Here is a 15,872-nt window from a genome sequence, read left to right as displayed (position 1 = left end):
GCCAACGCAAATTTCCAAGCCAATTTTCCACAGGTGATTCCACTAAAGTGATACCAGAACATCGATAATGACCAATAGTTGATAAAATGAGTGCCAAACCGACACCACCAAATGAGTTAGATTAGCCATGATATTAGAGGTTAAGACCAACCAAGCCACGAGTTCCAACATGCTTGAGTATGTAATAGTTATCATCCAATACCAGTTACAGGGCTGCTTCCCGGAGAGTGAACGTTAGCGCTTTGTGATTATTTTGTCTAATGATTATTCAATTATAGTATAATAATTTAATATATTCAATTATAGTCTAATGATTATTCAATTATAGTATGATTATTAGCTCTTTTTTCTCTTTTTTTTATATATATTTCTATGAAAAGTTCAAATAAAGTGAAGACTCACGCTCTCTCCTAAGATCTTGCTCTCTCACTCTCGCTCTCTCCTAAGATCTCGCTCTCTCACTCTCACTCTCGCTCTCTCCTAAGCTCTCGCTCTCAATAGCTCGCTCTCTCTATTATTGTTGTTATTTTTCCATTAATGATTACTAGCTTTCATTTCTTCTAGAACAATCACAAACACTTTTTTTATTATGGATCTACTACCAGAAACTCAATGCGTAATCTTAGCATTCAATGTGTATTCCTGAATAATCTCATTTTTCAATTATTCAACTATTTCATTTTACCATGTTCAATGTTAGTCAGATTAGTCAATATAAACTAAATCTCGCTCTCTCCAACATTCTCGCTTTGAATCTTGCTCTCTCCTAAAATCTCGCTTTGAATCTCGCTCTCTCTTAAAATCTCGTTCATCATCTCGCTCTCTCCTTAATCTGCTTCAGCCCACTTATCTCCTTAATCACTTTGAAGTTTCGACATGTGTGTAACCTTCGACAACCTAATATACAAAATTTTGTTCGTAGACAAAGCTAATTCGAAATTTTCTTTCATTCCAAGGCATAACTTGTATCGATGCGCTTCATATTTACCTGGAGTTCGCTCCCATAAATATAGCCATCCCCACCCCCTCACATTAATCCCATAAGCCTCTGTCTAATTCGAAATGATAACAAAATGCATAAGTTGTTAGAAGCAGCTCAAGTACACAAATACATATAGTATACCATCTCATTACTTTATTTTCTCTATGAGGGAAAAAGAAAAGTAATAAACCTGCAATCTCGAGGGTGGATGTGTGTCAAAACTTCAACCTTTGACAACCTAAGCGAGATTCGCGAGATTTCCCTTGTTGAGGATTGAAGTTTTGGCTTATGTATTGTTTCCAAGTTTTTCTTTGTTCGTCGAGTTCTCAACGTTCGACCTCCACATTAGTCGAGTTCTCAACATTCGACCTCTAGCCTCGAACTCCCAAAACAACAATATTTCTCTAATAAGTTTCAAAACAATAATATTTCTCTAAGTTTTGAAAACAACAATATTAATATTAAAGGTCCATTCGTTGAGACACACTTTTCATTTATTGATTTATTACTTTTACCTTGGTGTAAACATGACAAAAAGTTGAGCATTCTCTTAATGTTATAAATTTGATTGTTCAATTTTAAAATTTAGAGACTAATTTATCATTTTGTCAAAAATCTCAAACTCAAAGTCCAAAATTGTAGTTTACCTAGAAAATAGAAATATCATTTTGGTAGGTTTTAATAAGGGACAACTGCAAATTTAACAAAAAAAAAAAATCAAATATTACGTGCGTGTCTATATGTTTTTCTCTAATGCAAATATGGCAAAAAACTTCAACCCATCCTAAATAAAATTGGTAAAAGTCTAAAAATGTTCTTATATACTTATAGACATTCGACGAAAAGGAAAAGGAAAAATATGCAAGCTTTCTAAAGTATATTTGATATATTTCATTAATAAAAGACCAAGTATATTCACTTACTTATATATCTTAACGATAGTTTATCATTGATACATTATGTTATTTCTAGTTTAGTAATCTTATTTAGAGATATACTTGCATTTTAAACGATGGTTGATATACACTATTGATACACTTAAATACTGATACATCATTGATATACTTTATAGGTTTCAAACAATGATTTGACTAATTATGAAAAAAGAGAATTTTTTATTCACTTCCCACCTTAACAACAACAAAAGTGATAGATCAAATTCTAGAATGTGATTCATAATGATCATTTATCAAAGAATGATTCTAGTTGTCAAATGATTGAACAATCTAGAGAAATTTAATTATTTAAAATACTTAGTTGACATTCATATATAATATCGAGTGAATTATAAGTGCAAACTGTTTTGATCACCTCAATATCAGATGATGACAAATAAGTTGTTCCTTGGATTTGAGTGATGACTTTGTCTAATAATGCTACTTTATAGGACAATGACACTAGTAAAGGCCTAATTTACATTGGGTACTGAGAGACCATCATGGTAACATCATCAGTGCTAAGTGCTAGGTGTAAGTGAATGAGCATTTTGATATTCTCCTTCTAGAAACCAAGGTGATTGGGGAGGGAATTTGACTTCTCCATTAAGTTCCCAATTCTTATTAAATCTAATTCTCTAAACACTGTTGGACTCCTTAACTTGCTTGATCAAAATCTCACCAATACAAAATCAACCATCTTGTAGTTAGCTTCTCCAATTGGAGTGCAATATTTTCATCACATCACTCGGACACAAATTACAGTTGTAGATGCATTATCTCGTTGGCCAATGATAAAGACTCGATTATCTCACTTTTTTTTAGTTCAAATAATTTGGATTGAGAAATTCAAACTATCGACTTCGTGATCGATAATAGGGTTATTCAAGTAACTCGATAATCCTAACAATTCAGACTATCCAACCTAAAATGTAAATGTTGAATTGGGTTAGTTTTGTACTTGGGTTAGGTTGGGTTGTGAGTTGGCTAAAAAAAAATTTGGGTTAACCTAACCCAATCCAAATTTTATATATGTATGTATGCATACATGCATATATTATATTCATCTTTGTTTAAAGTTTGATTACTTTGTATTGATTAATTTGTGAATTTTAATAATTTTCTTTTAAAATTGTTATGATATTTGTGTCTTTGTTTAAAGTTTACAATAAATATCATAGATATTTGATATTTGGCATTTGAATTTTATGAGATTTTAGTTATTAGTCATGTGTTGTATAATAAATTTACCTATTTTTTATTAAAAAAAAAGTTATAACACGACAACCTAATCCAACCTAACAACTCAAATTCTAAGAGTTGGGTTGGGTTGGGTTGTAAACTTTATTTGGGTCACTTGGATTTCCAATCCAACCAACCCAAATTTTCGGATGGATCTAAAAAATATCCTCAATTCAACCCAACCATATACCCTTAGTCGAGAACATACGCATATATTTTGAGTTCAAATGGATTTACTATTTTTTTTTTCCTGAACTCTATTAGTAGTTTTGGAAAACAATACAAAGAATTATATATATAAAAAGGAAGCAAAGCAAAGGTGGAAGCACATATTTTCCTTGAAGAAGAATCCAAACGGGCCCGAAACTTTCACACTTATTCCATTCTGGTATTCTATTTTTATTTTTAAACATTAGGACAACACACACGTTTATTCCAAATTTTGAGAAATAATTTTAAGAACATATCGATTTATATCCTTGAACTTTAAGAGTTGTATCAATTTATTTAAATTCTAAACTTTGAGAGTTATATCAATTTAAACTCTGAACTTTCACAAGTGTATTAATTTAAATCTCGAACTTTCATAAGTATATCAATTTAAACCCTAACTCTCATAAGTGTATCCAAATAAAACATAATAGAATGTTTAAATTGATATAATTATGAAAATTCAGGATTAGGATTGATACACTTGTAAAAATTCAGGGTTTAAATTGATGCAATCATTAGTTTAGGGTTTAAATTGATACAATCTTCAAAGTTTAAGGTTTAAATTGATATAATTATTAGTTTAGGATTTAAATTGATACAACCCAGAATTTCGGGTATAAATTGATATTTGCCCTAATTTTAAATAATTATTGAGCTTTTTTTCTTTTTTCTTTTTTCTTTTTACACAAATTGTTGAGCTCCTTTCAATAATGGGACAGTTACAAATATAGACATTAGACACAAAGTTTTAGCAGATATAACATAATGTAAAAAAAATTATAAATATGACCAAATTTAAATAGTATATTAGTGATAGACTATATTATTAGTATCAACAATAGAAGTCTAGACTTGTCTATATTTGCAATTTTTTAAAAATGATGTTATATACTTGGTTATTATTCCTAAAAATACTACCAATTATAATTACCCTCCAATAATTATTGACTAAAGGTATAAATAGTGGTAGTTATACTAGTGAGTGCAATTGATGATCTACCAAAATATACTTCTTTTTTTTTTCAGTTCAACCCAATTAAACGATGAATTCAAACCTCTAACTTTTTTATTGGAGACATATAACTAGTCATTGATTTTGTTCCCTCTACTCTTCTACTTCCTATATCTGAATTATCTCCATCTTTCTCTTATCATTCCCTCTTTTGTCAAATTTCATCTTAGGCGCAGACTTCAATTCAGTAGATTATGGATGTAATTGGTTTAATTTTCAATTATTTAATTTTAAAAATAAGTCATTTTGAAAAAAAAAAATTGAAGTGTTCGGTATCTGCTCAAAATAGCTTTTAAAAAAAGAGTTCATGAAATAACTTAGTTTAGAAGAAACATTTGAAATCAACCTTTTGAGAAATGACTTTTGAGTGTTTAATGGTTAATCTCTCCCTAATTTGTATGATTCTAAAAATTACCAAAATGCTTTTAAACATTTACCTCACTTCTACTATGTTATCGTCGCTACCACCACACACCACCTCTGGCAACTATCGCCCATTGCCCAACTCCAACGACTATATCTGCCACTGCCACGGGCCAACTACGACCACCGACGAACAACTCCGACAACCATTATGTTAAATTATTAGTTCATAGTATTTTATACTCGTCTTTTCTACTCAATTGATATAAATAAAAACATTTTTAGTATATAACAAACAAAATAAATTTGTATATAAACCCACTTTTGAGAAATAGTTATCAAGCACATGTATTTTTATTTTAAACCATGTTAATAAAAAAAATTAAAAAAAAAAAAAAAAAAAGTATGTAAATGAAAATAAATTTTGATATATTTTACTACATTGTGTTATTGAAATGGGAGGCCCAGCCCTAAGGTTTAAGATGCCAAATTATCTTTTGAGATGGAATTCGATCTGTTTTGCATTTATGCGCGCAGCCTTTTCTTTCGAGTTTTCTCATTATGACACTGTTACATCAAATTAAACAATTTGTACTCGAATTCTTCCAGAAAAAGTCATTATACTTCCTACTTGCACTACAATTAATAATGGAAGTTAGAATATTTTTTTGAGCCTTCGGATTTGGAGACGATGGAACAAATTTGACATCGAAACAAGCATAAAAGCTATTGGTTGTGTTTATTGATATTTTTAATGAGAATAAAGTTTTGGGAGATCTTTATTTTTTTAGAATAGACATCGTTGCCTAGATTGCTTTAACTTCACTAAGGAACGTTGCATCATCTCCAAATCTGAAGGATGTTAGTTGTTTTAACAATGATATATTTTAAATTTCAATGCCCTTAGCTAAATTAGCCACGTTTGAATTCCAACTAACATCCTTGTGGAAATTTTCACAAAATAATCCAAAAACCAAAATTTTTTTTATGGATAATCTCTTTCTAAAAATTTTATTCATATTTACCTTTTTCACATATGAATTTTACCATTTTTGCTCCCTATTTTAAATGCTACTCACTTTTTTTTACTCTCCTTCATCCTTCGATCTTTCCTTCCATGGTATCATTAGAATTCAATGTCATTGAATCTTAAATAATATTCCATTACTTATCTAATGGTTAACTCTTCAGCTTCATTTAAACATGAACATAACATTAGAATTCAATGTTATTGGACCTTTTTGAACTTTTTATGGTCCCATCACTTCAAAATTGATCCACTAACGGTGAAAAGTTAGAATTGTTGGAACAATTCAGGAGTATTTTTTTGCACAAGATGTAGTTCATGACATTAGTTTATAATTTCTAATGGTGTGTGTATATATATTTGGGCATTGCTAGAAAATAAACTTCCAGAGGTTTTTTTATCCATGGTAAAGAATATCGAATAAGTGAAAAACAGGGGGGGGGGGGGGGGGGGGGGGGGGGGGGGGGGGGGGGTGGGGGGGGAATGACAATAATCGGATCGTTGTTACATTTCTCTACCGACTAGTCATTAGAAAGATAACACAAAGTTCCATTACATCAGAGAGAAGTAGAAAATTCAATGAAATCATCAAACGATTCTAAAATCATATGTTATATGAAGAGCAAGAACACTTGATAACCAGAAAAGAAAAGATAAGCATATCATACCTTAGCATATACGTCTAAAACAAAAGCACCTCATGTCCACAAAATAACTTAGGATCAAATGGTTTTTGCGATATCTGTCTTTTTTATACAGGTTCCATTGGATCCATCAAAACTAGGGACTACAAAAAAAAAAGGCCAAGATCTTGGATGGTGAAATCAACGAGGACCAACATCCAGAGAAAAAATGAAAAGCAACAAACATTCGCATCACCCACCCACTTCTGAGAAACACCCCGAGGACATCGAGACCGTCAGGAAGCCACGCCAATACTCGAGTTAGGAGCACCTTGGGAGGAACCATGACTGTTGTAAGAGTGGCCACCCCCACCCCTACCACCTCTTCCTCGACCATTGTAGTAGTTCCTCTGGTAATAGTTTCCTGACTGATCATAATATCGAGTGCGTCCATTCTGGTAGGATCCTCCTCCTCTTCCATCACCTCGACCTCCACGGCCATTAGAATATCCTCTTCGGCCACCAACACTGCGGCCACCTCTTTGGTTCATATATCCCCCCCTTCGAGGAACATACTGCTGTTCTTTTGCATCTCCATCCGCATGTTTCTGTTCGAATTCTTCTTCTGGTCTCACTTCTTGCTGTGGGACGAATTCAGAAGAGTTTCCGGTCTCTTGCACATCCTGCAAAGCACAAGTCTCAATGTTCAAATAAAGAGATACCCGAGATACCCAGGGGTCAGCTATGGAGAATGAAATACTGCAGAAAGATAGAAAAAAATGGGGCATACCCCAGGCATCTCGTCAGCAGAACCAGGTTGACCATCACTGATATCATCTCCTTGCAAGTCTCCCACGTCAACATCCTAGAAATTAAGGAGTTATATAAGATTATTATTAAATTTTGTAGCAGCAAGACATAAGAATATTTTTGCAGTTATGGTAGAAAAAACTATTCTTATAATAATTTCCCAGCAACCACATCCTTGGGTTGAGGTGTTTACTCAATTGCTCATTGCAAGCAGCAAACTCAACCACTAACAAATCAGATTACTCCATGGCTTAAGCAACTTTAGTATTCAGATGAGGAAAGCTAACAGGAAAGAATGAACATCCTGCGAGGAGAAATAGTGACAAATTTCTTTGCAAAGACAACCAACAAAATAACAATATACTTTTGAATACACATAGGATTACGACAATTTTCTTTCCAAGGCCATCAACAACAAGAAATATATTTTTATATACTTTTAAATACGCATTAGATATAAAAAGTAATATCCCCCTACACTTGGAGCCTTCTTTTCTTTTTTGTGAGAAACATTGACCTTTTCATATCAAGACAATATGGAAATCCTGAGAGAAACCTTAGTATTAGGAAATTTCAAAAGAACCTTAAATGGTTAAAAGAAAACGTAAAACAAGTTACTAAACTCCAAAAGACAACAAACTACCATCCGTCTAATGAATAACCTCGACAATAACACTACATCAGATCCTCCCATTATTTTTCCTTTTTAGTAAAGATCCAGATATTCATTTCAAAACATAGACCCCAAGCGCCAACTGCATTCAGTCATAGAATTTCATATTTTTCTTCGAACTTTGGCCACTGACTAATCGTATTATGTTCTGTTTGGCTGAAAATCCATTACCCATGAAATTTGATATTGTGGACGTCAAGTGTGTAAACTATGTTTAGTTTCATCCTTGATGTTTGAATGTTTTTTCAATTTAGTTTTCAATTAAACCCTTCACATTGATGAATACAAAAATTTGGTTAATGATAACTTCACACAGTATGATACTTGGTGAGTTAGCATAAATTTAAAGAAATAGACCACCTAATTTCTTCTCCAAATTTCTATGTTAGCAAAATCAATTCTCTCTTGCATGGCCTAATGTTACAATCAAATTGCTACCAACTCATTAAGTATCATGTCAGCTTATTGTCGACAAATTTTAACATCCACCAAGGAGAGGGTAATGATTGAGAAGCATTAAAACATGTGACTAAATTTAAACTTTCTAAACAATACAATAGGAACTAGATTAAAAAAACCAATAAAACAAAAATCAAACACCAGGGACTAAAACACATATTTAATGAAAGGAACAATTTGAAATTTTGAAGGATGGGAGAAAAACCAAGATCAACGACAAATGTAAAAAGCTCTTCCAATTGGCCAAAGTAGTACTTAAGCTACAAAGTTTGAAATTGAAGCAGCAGAGAGTTTAAGCCAAAAAAGAGCCACAAATGATAATTCTATAACCCATACCCAACTAAATAATTTATTCTTGTGGTTGAAGATTCTATTGTACCTCTTCAACAATATCTTTCAAATCAAAGGATCCAAATCTGCAAAAATCATGTGTAAGGCTATTCTTGTCTTTAGGGAGGGTCACCTGCCAATTAAAGGCAGAGTATAAAGTTATAAAAATCACCAGAAAATGAGCAACCAAGTAAGAGCCAGCTATGAGTTTTCAGATTCTTCCTTGCAAAGACAGCCCCACCCCACGAAAGAACACAAAGACGAGTCATTGGATCTAGTCATGGAGCTGTGGTAAGTAAATCTGTGAGGAGGGAGTCCACTGCAAAGCTGCCATGGGGATGTGAATGCTAAGTAGTGCGAACAAATGTGGTTGTTTGGCTGGAAATTTAGAAGAGCGTGATAGGAAGGCTACTCATCTTCCACAAAGTTTATTCTTATGCCTAGATCCCTAAGAGTTGGTTAGTGGAATACAAATATCTTAGATAGAAGAGGCTCTTTGATTGAATATCAAGAAAAAATTGGGAAGACCATAGTAGTGCATTGCCCTTGCCCAATCATATATCGTCCCAAAAGTAATTAGATCTTTTTGATCACCACTGATTTGACTTTACAATGAATGAGGCCTTTGTGTTTGAGAATTCATTTCCAAGGGCCTTTTAATTTGAGAGAAGTGGAAGTTTGAGAATGAACCAAAATGAGAAGTGGAAAATTAAGTCTCAATATCGATTATCCATCAAGCTTTCTCCTCAATTAGTTTCTTCAAATTCATGAACATAGCCCAAATCCCTACCATTTCGAAGGTTTCCCAACATGTGCATAGCTTGGCCATTAAGGGGAAGACACCAATAAAGGCATCAGTATCAGTTTCTGGAATGATAGATGTGCACGCCTCTTAAGAGGAAAATGCATTGTGGAGAATGGTCATTTCGAGTATTTATGGAGAAGACACCAGGGGTTGGAGAACTTTGAAGCTTAAGAATACTGCCAACGGAAAACCTTGGTTTGATATTTCAAAAAGTAGCCGCTTCCTTATTTGCTTTTTACTTTTAAAAGCCAATAAAGGCAACAATATTAATTTCCAGAATAATAGATGGCTGGATGTTATTCCTCTACGGAAGACTTCTCCAGATCTTTTGGCTATTTCCATGAAACTTACCAAAAAGACCAATCTGTCACTAGGGTTCCTCTCCACACCATTTTTTTTTTTTAAAAAGAAAAAAAAAACAAAGTTTTGCATTAATATAATGAAAAAAGTCTATTGCTCAAAATACAAGATACCAAGAACGATGCAATAAAATCAAAACAAAACTAGTACTATAAATACATGATTTAAACCAGAGAAATAAAAGCAATTCAAACAAATGTCCTAAATGGAATAATTAGCATAAACTTTAGATTGAGAACACCAAGAGGAGGCAAGAAGACATGCTAAGCCCAATCAATCAAACCAATCAAGGGATTTGTCATGGGATACTCTATGATTACGTTCGAACCAAGTCTCGGATAATAATGCCTTAACTACATTGGACCATTAAACACTCTATTGTTCCTCTCCCCCCAAAGGACCCGAAACAAAACATACACCCCTACAAACCACAAGACATGATCTTTATCTCCAAAAGGTAGATGGAAGATGAAAACCCCAATCGTTCCTCTAATATCCCTCTATCGAGCTATCATAATAACAAACATTTGAAAGAATCAATTTGATAGAACCCACATATATTGTAATATGAACTCTAACCAAAATACAGGATAAACCAAGTATTCGAGATAACACTCAAACCCTAATTCAATCACTACCATATTGCCTATCCTACTCCATTCCCCTCCCCCTCTATTTATAACCAACATCCCTAACAAACTACTTAACTAATTACAAATATATTCAACCCTAATAAACCCTCTAATACCATTCCTATCATTACTGGCCCTAAAACACACCTTGTCCTCAAGGTGTGGTTAACAAAAAGGAAAGACAATTTTTAAAAAAAAATGCCTAAAGATTTGAAAATCAGCCTTGTATTGTGTTGGAACAATGGGCCCCATTCAATTTCTTCAACCCACTCCAAAAATAATTTTCAAAGCCCATTCCAACCCAAAATTAATGTTGCACTCTTTTAGTCCATGGCCCATTATCTAATACATCACATCGAGTGGCTAGGGACTTTTTTCCACTCCACTAAATTTGCAGCACCTTTCCCCAAGTTATCTTCCCCATTTTTCTCTGTATGCTTCACCGACAACAGATCCTAGTAGCCTTTTGTCTCAATTTTTCATTTTGTTCTTTTCATGGTTGTTTTACTCCTTTTCAGCTAAGGCCTCTTCCAAACTCTTCCATCGTTGTTGGTTTTTGATAGACCTTTTTCTCGCTATTTTTTTACGAAACTCGCAACGCCACCATCTCCAGGTCCATTTCCCTGACCACACACATTCTTCGGCGACCTCCCTTAATAATTTCTTCATGGTACATCCGTTGATGCCTCCCCTCAACTTTTGCCTCCAAGAATCAACGACGTCCTCTCTTCGGATTTCTCTGATACCACACCAATCCCTCCGCAGCCTCTACATGAACCTTGCGTCAGCACTTCTTCCAAGTTTTCATCTCCAACCTTCGAAACATCACTTGTCGAGGATCTCCCTTCAAATTTCTATTGTCGATGATCTCTACTTGCCCACGGATCATCTTCGAACACTTCACCTCCTTCATCTTTAAGGCATTTCATGCCCTTTGGTAAGTTTTCAAGTACTGGCAAGTTATCGATCGACTCTCTCAACCCTTTGTCTTTGTGTTTTCCAACAACTTTCCCATCTTTTTTGTTCTTTTTTTCTACTGTTGTTCCAGAAGGCTGTTTTATGGTTTGTTGTACATCTCCCTTCTCCTTTGCTTCCGTACAGCCTCATTCTTCCTCTTTTTCTTAATTTGTTTCTTCACCGCTTCATTTTTCCCCTATCCTCATTCTTCTTTTGAGGATTCTATTGATTCTTCTTTTGTTATGGTTGTCTCACTCTCCTGATCATCAATCTTCTCGACATTCTTGATTTCTTTCTTTGTTTCCCAACATTATTCTCCATTGTTTCTCCTCTTCTACCGTTGGCTTCTGCCCCAGCATTTTGCACAACATCTACATTTTCTTCTTTAATCTCTGCAACTTCAAGGAGTTTTATCCTGAAAAGATTGGAATATTGTCTTCATGTCCTTCCTTTCCTCCTTCCATCGATCCATCAAATCATCAAACCCTTCATGAATACTCTTTCTTATTTCTTCACATAAGCTCTTATGTGATTCCATGGCCAGAATCGAACTGCTCTGATAGCAATTGATAGAACCCGATTATATTGTAATATGAACTGTAACCAAAATACAAGATAAATCAAGTATTTGAGGTACTTGCACCCTCTCAATCGTGAGATAACACTCGAGCTCTTATTCACTCACTACCATATTGCCTATCCTCCTCCATTCCCCTCCCCCTCTATTTATAACCAACTGCCCAAACAAACTACTTAACTCATTGCAAATATGCCCTTAACACTCTAATAACCCCCCTAATACCATTCCTATCACAATTCCACATAAACCTCGCAACTAACCACTATAAAGAAGGTGATCCAATTGGCCTTAGAGGAGGCCTTTTCCACTGGGAAGAGGAATGTTAGATTATGATGATTAATATGATTGTTGTGATGACGTTGGGAGAAGAGAGACCCTGTTCAATGGCCTCTTGAGGCAAGTGGAAGGTTTTTTACCAAATCCGCTTTCGTGAAGCTAACTAAGACAACCCCAAAAATCAAGTCCCCATTGATCACTACCATATGGAAATTCAAGTGCCCTAAGAAGGCTAAAATTTTCCAGTAGACAATGGCCCACAAAGGTTTAAATACTCAAGAAATGATCCAAAAAAAATTAAAAAATTGGTCCCTCTTCCCCTCTGCTAGCAGCCTTTGTCTCAACACATATGAGACCTGACCACTAGCTTCTTCTTGCCCATCCATTCACCGATATTGGTTGGTTTCTTTTGTGTTATGAATATCCTCATTGTTAGCTGTTACTTGCCAAAATATATTGCTGATTGGCAAGTGGAGGTCTTCTCCTTTTGTAATTGGTCCAAACAGGTCGAAATTTGTGGAATTGTGAGCTACGGCTTTATTGTGGCATATTTGGCTGGAAAGAAGTCTTCAAAGATAAGTCATCTTCCCTCGAGTTTCTTTGTATAGAAATGTTCAGTTAAGAAAATGGGAACTCCTTCTAACAAGATTTTGGACAAGACAGGATCAAATGGGCCCATGGGGGCAGGAAGAAACAGGCAAGAAATTAAGTTTGACTGATCCCTACTCTTTCACCTCTGTGTCAAAGGAAGCCTTTACTTCTTCAAGCTTGTTACCTTTAGCCACCTTTTAAGGAAAGGTACCATGAACATCAGTTAACCTGCCTAAGTGGTATAAACTATAAAGCATTGGAAAAAGAGGACAAATTTTAAAAAAAATGCTGGAATGGCACATGGAGGAAGGTAAGGTGGCCTTAACTAGAATGAAGGTTGTACAGTTCTATTTGAACTTCAGACACATTTCCATCAAGTCAAACTACTAGAAGTTCTTTTTTCCAAGAAACTCCCACGACAGCTGCCAATGTATCTAAAAGTTTCCAACCTCCACAAATCAACAGGAAATGACCATTTTCTTTTTTTTAATAGAATTTTCATTCCACTATTCTAACTACAATTTTTAGATAGTTTGGTGAAAGGATTTAGTTGAGGAAAGATGCTGAACGACAGATAGAACAAAATACATAGAAGTATTACTCGACATTCATTTTAAAGAGATAATATGACAAATGAATAATATCATATGGTATGAGGATCCCATAATACCGTCTGTTGGAATTTTTCATCTGAATCTTCTTCATGGACAGCCACCGGAACCTGAAAATTGGCATAGCTTCCTGCAGCAACCGCAGCTACTTCAACAGGACCTTTAATCTCAGGCGTGGTAGTGAAGTAATCCGACGCCATGATCTTGTGCAGTCTCTCCCTCAAGTTCGCATCTGCAAAATTGTATTACAAGTCAACAGAACACCAAAAACGAAAGAACGAAATTAACCGAAAAGAAACAGAGTGGAAATTAGGAAAAAGAACAATACAAGTAACATCCGTGTTGGGCTCAATAGGTTGGTCAGCCTTCGTGAGCCAGAGTTTAGCGTGTTCGATGCAACGCTCCAACGCATTCTTATGCGGCAAATTCGAATCTACGGGACGAGAGACCAATAGGCCGCTCATCGTCGATATCAAATCCAAATCCCTCTCGGCAAGAAGATCGGTAGCATCGTCTGTGACATAATCGTAGGTGATGCAGCAACTTCTTTCGTGCGTTCTCGTAAGCATCGTCGAAGTGAAATCGCTTTGAGACTTAACGTCAAACAAAGAGCCAAAATAGAGGAGGTTTAGAAGGTCCTCAACCATAGCGTGTTCGGACTGGTCTTTCTCATCATTCGTCTTTTCATCCCTAACCTCCGTAGGCGAATCATCGGTTGAAACAGGTTGAGAGGAGACACTCGCCTGTTGGCGTTGTACAGCCAAGTTGATTTCCTCAGAGACAGCCGATGATAGCGGTTGGCGAAGCTTTTCAAGTTCATCGATGAGGGCGGTGACAGAAGGCTTAGAGCGGAGGACTTCTTCTTGCTCCTTGTTGATGGGCTTTCCCTGAGAAATAGCTTCTTCCATCTGAATGATACGATTGTGTTTCTTGCGAAGGGCGCGGAGACGCTTGTTGATGAGGCTGAGGACTGGTCCATCGGAGACATCAGAGGGAGCGGCAGCCGCCATTGTTAAGTCCGGCGAAGGCGGTGGAAAAGAAGGTGATCGTCGGAGCACCACCAAGAATCGGTGGTGAAGGGGGGGCAGTTGAGCGAGGGTTTTGAAAGGTTTCTGTCAGGGGAAAGAGGACGCGATTGGGGGAAGAGAGAGGAGCTGAGAATGGAGACTCAATTTAAGAGAGCGATTAAGGAAAGAGGGTTAAGGCCTATCGCTGGGCTCTTTAAAATCCATTTCAACTGGGCTTTTTCTTTTTCTTTTTCTTTCTTTATTCTTTTTATCGAGATTTATTCAATGAACAATTGAATAAACCGATTTTTTATATTATTAAAAAAAAAACCCTTCATATCTCATCTATATGTAATTTCTAAGCTTTTTAACGTCAATCGAACTAAGTATCTAATTTTTTTCCTTTTTATTTAATACATGTTAATTATTCTACTGCTTTCCTCTATAAAATGTAGAGGTGATTTTGGATCCTAGAACATAATTGACATAAAAGATCTGTCGACCATTAGCATGTGTGACCTATGATACATCATAGACTCTTCATAGACCCTGTTAAAGAGTAGATTTTAATTTAGCAGAATAAAACCAAAATTCAAGATAAAATAATATGAAATTTGATGCTAGCTTTCTAAGGATTAGGAAATTCATATCATAACCCTAATATGATTAAGATAAATCCTAGCTCAAATCTCCAATAAATACACCCCTTATGGCTCCACGTGAGATAACTAAAACTTCGACTTCTTTTCTATTCTTCAATTTCTCTTACTAACTTAGGCACCAGAGTCTTTTTTCTTTATTTTGTAGGTCATCTCTTCCTTGAATTATAAATTCAACTGTTGGTATCACGTGAGGGTTAAGTGCATCCCCCTTGTCCCAAATTTTACATCAATAGTTTGGCACCATCTATGGGGAATGATAATTATCTACCAATGCAAAGTCGAGAATCCTTGTCAAATTAAGAAAAATCAAGGCCTCTGTGACTTAATCTTAACCAGGAAGAAGTTATGGAGGAAGTTATGGGTGAATAAGATCCTCATAACAAAAATCAAAGAAAGCTAGGGTGAATTAGATCCCCATAACCAACAGATTCTCATGTCTCTAATACCAAATGAATAAATTCAGATCATTCAAAAAAAAATTTAAAAAAAAGGAAAAATATTGTATGAAGGTATTTTGGAGTTTAGTTTAAACTAAGAGGGTGTTTGGCTCACCAACATGAGTTAAGTTGAGTTGGTATAATATACCAACTCATTGTTTGGCTCACCAACTTTAAATGTTGGTGGAGTTGAATTGGTATATTTTACTAACTCACCCCAACTCTCTCTTCTTCCCATGTTTTCAATGGCTCCACTCATCGGCCACTTTCACACTTTGAGAACTA

The 15,872-nt window shown here is 35.1% G+C and overlaps 1 protein-coding gene across 2 annotated transcripts; it reads right to left on the bottom strand.

Moving 5' to 3' along the window:
• Positions 1–6,410: 6,410 nt before the first annotated feature.
• LOC120082167 lies at positions 6,411–14,691 on the bottom strand. Of its 2 annotated transcripts, XM_039037421.1 has the most exons (5): positions 13,810–14,691; positions 13,541–13,713; positions 8,719–8,802; positions 7,188–7,262; positions 6,411–7,080 (listed from the first exon to the last, which is right to left on the bottom strand). In XM_039037421.1, the coding sequence occupies exons 1-5, from the start codon at positions 14,489–14,491 to the stop codon at positions 6,694–6,696; spliced, it is 1,401 nt and encodes a 466-aa protein (XP_038893349.1). In that variant the 5' UTR covers positions 14,492–14,691; the 3' UTR covers positions 6,411–6,693. The 2 variants fall into 2 exon arrangements, with proteins under 2 accessions (XP_038893349.1, XP_038893350.1); XM_039037422.1 differs by lacking the exon at positions 8,719–8,802 and having other exon boundaries at positions 13,810–14,690.
• Between the last annotated feature and the right edge of the window lie 1,181 nt (positions 14,692–15,872).

This window comes from Benincasa hispida, chromosome 7 (assembly GCF_009727055.1).
Source record: "Benincasa hispida cultivar B227 chromosome 7, ASM972705v1, whole genome shotgun sequence".
Lineage (NCBI taxonomy): Eukaryota > Viridiplantae > Streptophyta > Magnoliopsida > Cucurbitales > Cucurbitaceae > Benincasa > Benincasa hispida.
The sequence above is the reverse complement of the archived record's forward strand: the minus strand, read 5'-3'. Positions and strand labels throughout refer to the sequence as shown.